This window comes from Branchiostoma belcheri, unplaced genomic scaffold (genome assembly GCF_001625305.1).
Source record: "Branchiostoma belcheri isolate BF01 breed outbred unplaced genomic scaffold, Haploidv18h27 scaffold188, whole genome shotgun sequence".
In the NCBI taxonomy this organism is placed as follows: Eukaryota; Metazoa; Chordata; class Leptocardii; order Amphioxiformes; family Branchiostomatidae; genus Branchiostoma; species Branchiostoma belcheri.
In genome coordinates, this window is record NW_017803357.1 from 153,770 (window position 1) to 161,867 (window position 8,098).

At 39.3% G+C, this 8,098-nt stretch overlaps 1 protein-coding gene across 1 annotated transcript in view; it reads right to left on the minus strand.

Annotated features, from left to right (window-relative positions):
- The window catches only part of LOC109467685 (transcription elongation factor A protein 1-like), a 13,145-nt gene that overhangs the window by 2,094 nt on the left and 2,953 nt on the right, over window positions 1–8,098 (minus strand). The window contains exon 4 of the mRNA XM_019765730.1: window positions 7,873–7,947. Coding sequence (XP_019621289.1) covers window positions 7,873–7,947 — 75 coding nt within the window. The remainder of the gene's footprint in view (window positions 1–7,872; window positions 7,948–8,098) is intronic.

The window sequence follows — 8,098 nt, forward strand, 5'->3', positions numbered from 1 at the left end:
GACGAATAAAAAAAAAAGTTTTAGTCAAAAAAAAAGTTAGCTTTCACTATGAAATCTACGTGGCCATGAAGGTTGAACAAATGGCACAGAATATGTTATGGCGAATAATCTACTCTTCGAATTCATTTCTTTACATTTTTGTCTTTTTTCCTTTGATTTTGGCATTGTATGACATTGGTATCGTTTCTAAATGTTTTCCTTGCAACTTATGTTTTGCTCATTTAGCAACTGTTTTGCACGATTTACAGTATGGTTGAAAACTTTTTTTTTTTTTGGAAACGGCCGAAAATTCATGCACGCGCGGATGTCATCCATATAATCAAATCAACATGGCCTTACCGCTCAAGCAAGACGGTCGTGCAGTTTAGATAGAGTCACATATAAGACAAGAAATTGCCATTTTGATGACTTTTAGCAAGTTTTCTAGGTTTCTAAGAGAAGAAGAAAAGAGGGTGTGCTGTCATTTGTAGCCACCTTCGCTGAACAAATTGTTTTACAGTAATGAATGTAACATTAAGGTGGGGTCGTGTGGCGCAGTCGGTAGCGCGTTCGGCTCACACCCCAGAGGTTGTGGGTTCGAACCCTGCCCATGTCACCGATCTTGTGCCCTTGGGAAAGGCACTTTACACGACTTTCCTCACTTCACTCAGGTGAAAATGAGTACCTAACCGAAGTTAGGGACGTCCCTCGGATAGGACGTTAAATGGAGGTCCCGTGTTTGGGAGAGCCACACCCCATGCACGTTAAAGAACCCACCGCACTTATCGAAAAGAGTAGGGGATCTTCCCGGTGTGAGTGGTTCAAAACTTACAGTCCGGTCTTACGCAGCTTGTACATGTGCGCACATGTACAAAACTGGTGTGTTACGCCTGAAGGCGGTTTACCGGTTATGCGAAACAAACAAAAAAAAATCCGTTACCGTTGTTTTTACTTTCAATTTTAGTTTCTTCACCTGGTATATAAAAAGTCACCCAGTTTTAAAATGTCCGTACTTGTTCTCAAAGGATGAAGATAAAAACTGCAGATCTTCTTTGAGAAATAAACAAAAACGTCCGTTTTGTAACATCCGTTACCGGTAACGGAAGTTACACCTGTAGCGAAAAAGACGTAACAAGAGATTGAATTTCCCTTCCCTACGCCCCATAAACATAATAGTTGGAAATAAAGTAGAAAAAATATGGATCCGAAGAAAAATAACCCTCTGTGGCGTCAACAAACTCAAATGTTCTACTCTTCTTTGCTTCCAAAGATATTTTTTGCTACTTCTATACACTACACTTAGCTATCTTTATGTGTTAGATACGTGTATATTTACCAGTATATAATGGGCTGACAGAAGTACTTTCATAGATACTGACGCCTACTAATGGCTTTTGAAGTGATGTCATGAATACAAGCTTTATCGTACACCCAATTCATGCCAATGTTCCAGCGTTTTTGCAGCACTAAAATTGCATTGTTTACATATTATGTCTTATCTTTAGTTAGTGCATAGATTTTCGGTAACTTCCCATAGCAATTAAGCTGTCCTTTTTTGGTAATCATTATTTGAGATGTTTTCCTAAAAAATAAGGTAGGTTTGCCTGAAAAAACAGATCATCGATTTTTCGACCAAAAAAATCATCATTTAACACTGGTCACTTCAATTTTGGAATGACTCACTCACTTTCCGAATTAAATTTTGCAGACGGCCATGTTGAAATCCCTGATTTTCAACTTTTCCATTTCTGCAGGTACAGTAAATTTTTACATACCATTTGAAAGATCATATTATCCCCAGTACCAGGTTATTTTTTTATGGTCAAAACATACATATTTGTCAAGATATTTCACTTTAAAAATTGCAATCCCGTCGGTGTACAAGCCACACCGACGGGATCAACAGCCCACCCCGGTCGGTAGTAATTTACTCTTACCCCGTCGGGGTGGAAAACCACCCCGCACCCAGACCGCATACAATTATCCTCATGAACACTCCATGAAAACCACTGAATTAATGAGAATTCACATCTTCACACCAGTGTAATTAGCAAGTTTGTGTGATAATTCATGAGAAGTCTGGGCTCAAAGGTTACCCCGACGGGGTTGGACAGCCCCGTCGGTGTGTTTAACAGCCCCGTCAGTGTGTCAGGATCATGAACAGGCTGGGCTAGTTCAGACCAGACTGAAAGTAATTTCCCAATGAAGTTTAAAAGATAATAACATTAAACTTGCTTCTAGGTTGATGGCGGTTTATACACAGTTTATTATATCACTTCATTATTGTAGTTCTGTGTGTATTCCTGCAGTTTTTCTAGACTGTATTTTCCAGGATTATGAAAGAACATTGTCTTCAATGAGTCATGGAGATCTGACATGGCAGGAATGGATATGATTGACCAGTCAACCTGCTCCACATGAGTGCCATATATATGTACATGACATGTACAATCCTGTAGGTCCTAACAAGGAGGTTAAGTCTTTGTCCAACAATACCTAGCTCACTGTAGGATGAATTCTAGCAAGGAGGTTATGACCTCTAACCTGGCTAAGACTAAGAATAGAGTTTGGATATGGCTAAAAATTTAATAAACTTTGATAAAAACTTTTCAAACTCCATGGATAAACTCATCTATATCATTAGCAGAATACCCCAGGGCTCAAAATATTTTTCACTGCATACCTGCACTGGTGCAGTTAACATTACCTGGACCAGACAAAGAAGACAAATTTTGCTTGCACTTACTCAGACTTTGAAAAGTATGCATCATAATAAAATCTGTTAAGAAACCATTGCTATTATTTTTTTATACTTCATAGGTGCTAACAGTCAATGCAGCAAACAAAAATACACATACTACTACATGTATCTATAAACCCATGGCCAAGTGCAATGTTAGGTGCCAGATAGCAGAAAATCTGACTGGATGAAGGGCCAAATAGTCAATGTGTTGGTATGTCTTTAACAATTACAATGTTCTTTAGTTTTCACATGCCGGCTATCTTTCTGACTTTTCCTGGGTGACCCAGTACAAGCTGCCGAGATACTACCAGTAATTTAGCATGTAACCCAATACTCCCTTATAGGATAATTTGTATCAAGTTGATACAGTGACATTTGCATGTCAAGAACAATAGCTAACCTAGTTTTATCCCGCATAACAATTGTACCTGGAGCAGAATAATTACCGAATGGGTACTGTTGGACAGAAATAGAGGATTGTATAATTCCTTGCTTTGAAAGCAGGCTCAAGTTGTGAATACTAGTATTAAGCTTCTTGCTTATCTACTTAGTCTTTAGGCTCATATTTATATATACTTAGTCTAGTATTTTGTTGCCAAAACTGGAAATAATCTGGAACAACTTTTCCAATATTTCTTATTTCAACTTCACAGTCAAAAACATGGCCCGCCAACACAAGAATTGCCCCAACATGGACGGACCAAAACAAAGAGTCTGAATATAAACAAATTCCAGGTTTTTCCATTTGTTTGGCATGACTTGATTAATGTCATGTGAATAGTGCTTACAATAGCGACTTTTTTAAAACCATGTTCATGGCTTGATTCTAAGGAATATTCTAGCCACTTTTTGACTGAATTATTAGCATGAGCCACGTTTTGGAAACCAGTACTAGTTGTCTTCGTCAGAAGGACTATGAAATTGTCTCGCCGGAGTGTGGGGAACTGCGGATTTTGCGATCATATAACTCCGGAAGGCATCATTCGACGTCCATGATTTTTGGCAGGCATATTACCGCTGTTGAGGCCAAATTCAAGTACAAGTTTCGGCTTCGTGGGGGGTCCGTGCGTCACGTTAGTGCACATTTTGTGTTTGTGGCTTGTTAGCAAGATAACTCAAGTATTTGTAAAATGTTGATTATAATTCTTGGTGTGGTGCTTACTATTGTTAGGACCAAGGTTAAGTTCGTTACTGAGCTTCGTGGGGGGTTTCATTGTGACTACAGGGGGCATTTTGTTAATTTTTCTTGTGAGCAGGATAACTTTTGTATGTGTGGATGGAAGTTAATGAAATTTGATAGGCATATTACTGTCGTGGTCTCCAAGATTGAGTTCAAAGATGAGAGTCGTGGAGGTCGTTATGTCCCCGTAATAGGACCTTTTGTGTTTAGAAATCCCCCACCTACATCTGCTTGGAGACAGCCGACAGTCTGGATATAGCCGTTACCGCCGGGGAACCCCGTAATGGGATGGGATCAAATGACGTTACATTGAGGATTGTACTATAACTTCAGCAGGGGAGGATAGGTTGGACATATGTCAGGTTATTTTCTACGGCCACACCAAGTAATTGCTATGGATGACGTCCACTGGAGACCTTAAATCTAATTACCTTAAATTTAAGGCAAGCGCGCAATAAAAACACGAAGGGCCGAAAAACGAGATGCCTAGATTTGGAATATACTAACTGTAGAAGTACAAATGTTAGGACACAAAGAACACAAGAAACAAGTCTTCTATTTGTCATAAAGACAAATTAACAAAACAGCAGTAGTCACCCTGTTCTGATTCTTTCCTTTATAACATCTTCTCTTATTATATTTTGCGGCGCTGTCGTGACACTTTCAACACAGTAAGAATTTCTTGAACGTTTTTTTTCCAGTAACAGTCCAAACTCAAATAACGTAGGGGGGGGCGTAACACGGGTGACGACGCATCTGTATAATCTGCGGCAAACCGTTTCAGGGTGTTCTGTACCATAAAAATGATACAGAGATTCTTTTGTTCTTTAGACCAAATTGATTATTAAAAAGAGTGAAGAATACGCATGGTAATTTCTCTAGAACGATGTACCTCTGACGAAGACATGAGATCTTCGACCTCTAGTTGTATATAAATTTCATGCATTGGATACTTCTTAATAATGCATCCTGGTATGTACAAGTAGCTGCATTTACCAGGCACATCAGAGAGGTCTATCTACCCAGCACAACTGTTGATCATGTAGTGGGGAAATATAGTGACTTAAATAAGCTAACATTTTCCCCCCCACTTTTTGAACCCTCTGTCCCTACTGTCTCAAAAGTCTATGGGATTCTGATTGCTTTGCGACTGAAATTCCCTCTTCTTCCTTGAAAATTTGCTAAAATCAAAATCAACCCACTCAAAAGTTGTTTTCTGGGTGAGTCGACAGGTTGAAACTGACCGGGCACAATCTAATAACAGCTGGATATCTGACTTGCAATAAACCTTCTTGGTCAGGATACTGTCCTTCATTTCTTAAGGAGGTTCTCCTTGCTCCAACCCAAGGAAAATTGGACCCTCTCTGTCCGATGGATCCTGGCCAATTTCATACTGTCTTTTTGCCACCTTAGGATCTGCTTGGAGCTAGTACTTCATTTCCAGTCACCACAGTTCTCTGAACAAAAACAAAGGTCTCAGGCCTGAGCCAACCCAAGCCAGTGCACATTATGTAAATTGGGGGTAATTGGCACCTCAACGTGAAGTTGGAACTGCACACCTGAGGCAAACTCTTTGAAAGGACAGCAATTGTGTCCTTCCTCCTAAATTTCATTTTATACCTTCTTGCATAGAAGTACTAGTACATTTGTATAATCATTGCTGTGGTTGTAATGTAGAAAATACTCCAGGGTCTGTAGAAAAGAAAGTTATCGGAGAAGGGCAAAATCACTTTTTTTCAAACATCACACCCACCAACCTATAATCTCCAAGCAGATCCTACTGTGGCAAGGCCTTAAACATTCAAGCCCAACGGGGTGACCATTATTGGGTAGCCGATGGTCTCTTCTTAGGCCAATAGCTACAGCCTTGTCTTTCTACCATGCTACAGCAAATGGAACAGACCATGCTACAAAATTTTCCCACCCACCCAAAGTGCCATGTCTCCCCTTCTGAAGTACATTTTGACTGTTTAGTAGTAATACAGTAAACAAAAACACATCATTCAAGTATTTCTCCAACAGGCCATGAAATATGATTGTAGGATGTACTCATGATCAGGAGACTATTTTGTAGGCCGCTTGTGTGTCTTAGACCTACAAAGTGGCTGCATTCATTAACGTTGATGAAAGCTCCTTTCGCTGTAAAAAGTCTCAATAAGTAAACAATGCAGCCAATTAACTTGTCTAACAAGGCAGAACAATGGGACAAAATACACACAATGTCAAGTTTCTCAGCAAGTTATTGTCACACCAAGCTTTATAAAGCTCCTTGGTTAGACCATTCATGACATCCTCACAAAAATACTCTGCACCTGGTGGTACCTTGAGGGTTCAAAATGTATGTTCCAACTTCCTAGTTTCACAACATGTTTCTTATCATGATGCCTCTAAATATCTGAGAAGAATTATAGTGAGTCCTGATTTGCACTGCTTGCAGCGTGTATTTTGAATGACAGACATTATAACAAAGGGCCTCCTTCCACTCTGATTTACAGACAAAGGAGGTAAAAGAGTGAACCTCCCTTTCTTGTGACAATTATTACTAGAGATTGCTCTCATTCTTGACCAGCTAAGGCATTTTGCTCATTAAATGACACCATTAGGCCACACCAATTTAATTTCTTGGTTAACGGATTCGCCGCTTCATTTTTTTCTGATTTGCAAATAAAAATAAAAATTCAAAATCAACTGCAAAATGCTCATATTTTGCCCTAAACAGTTGAAAACTGTCCTTTTCTTACTACTTGTTACAGTCATTCCATCTTTCAATGCAGTGATATCTTTAAAAGTTCAAAATTCATTGTTTAAATTTTCAACCAGCCTGGTGTGTTGACTTCATGGCTCCTATTGTACCATTTTGGGCCATAATAGGATGCCTAGGCCTGTTTTTATTTTTATTTATTTTTTCGCCCGCTCGCTCCATTATTTTTCTAGAAAAATCCGTTAACCAAGAAATTAAATTGTTGTGGCCTTATGACCATATGAAAATTTGTGGGCAATATACACAAGAACGACTGACTGTTTTCAGCTGCTATTAGCCATTAATTTTGACCCCTGAATATTGTGGCCAGTGTAATAGCAATTGAGGAACTTGATCAATTTATTTGCAAGACCTGTGTGATCTCAATTGTTACAAATAGAAGGAAATAAATTTAAGTATTATTTTATATGGCCTCCTTCAGTCAATATTGATCATGGTAAAATTCTATTAGACATCAGCTTTGGAGTAGTGAGTATGTGTTTGTAAGCTCTCTGGAATCTTTCTTTTTTGTGACCCTTAGTTGGCTGAAAGGGGCAAATAGAAGAGTGTGGATTGTGTTCTCCATGCTTATTCTTTGTCCTGATAATGTCGCTTTTGCACATCAATTGGATTGGATGACTGTCTGAGCTCACCCCGACGGGGTTGGACCTCACCCCGAAGGGGTAAAGTTGGCCCCGACGGTGTGTATAGATTGATCAATTAACACCTTTCCTGGCTTTGTTTTGGGATTTTGCACTTCTTTGACCAGAACTGTCACACCGACGGGGGTGACATTACCCCGTCGGGTTTAGTGATTATGACAGTGTCACCCAGACGGGGTGAGTACTTTACACCGACGGGGTAAGTACTTTACACCGACGGTCCTGTCATTTGGTCCTGACGGGGTAGCTGTTAGCCCCGTCGGGGTGCTGAAAAACCCGCCGGTCTGCTTGCATTTTCTATAAATGATATCTAATTTCTAAAGTTATGAATACTGCAGAACAATAATTTTCATATCACTATACTCCTTACACCAAGACCTGCGCACTGATGTGAAACTTGAATGCAAAATGTTAATTTTTACGTGACATTCCAAATGGCCAGTGACTATCCTAAATTGAGATGACCAGTGTTATTTTGTACATTTCAATGAGAACGAGCCTTTCATGACTGTCAAGTTTTAATGTCACGGAACAAAATTAATGCTCCAAATCTTGGACCTATTTTTACCTTCCATCTGTTGCCACAATCCATACAGAAGACAAATGGTGATGCAATGGGGCCATCTGCTGAAAACCCTCGATACTGCAAGCAAATGTAAATTAATTACTTATTATAGTACTATTAAAGCAAACCAATTGTCACTATTCAATGTGCATACCTTATAAGTCATTCTACCTGATTTTCATTTCTGCTTTAGGCCACACCAATGTAATTTATTGGTTCTTGGAAATTT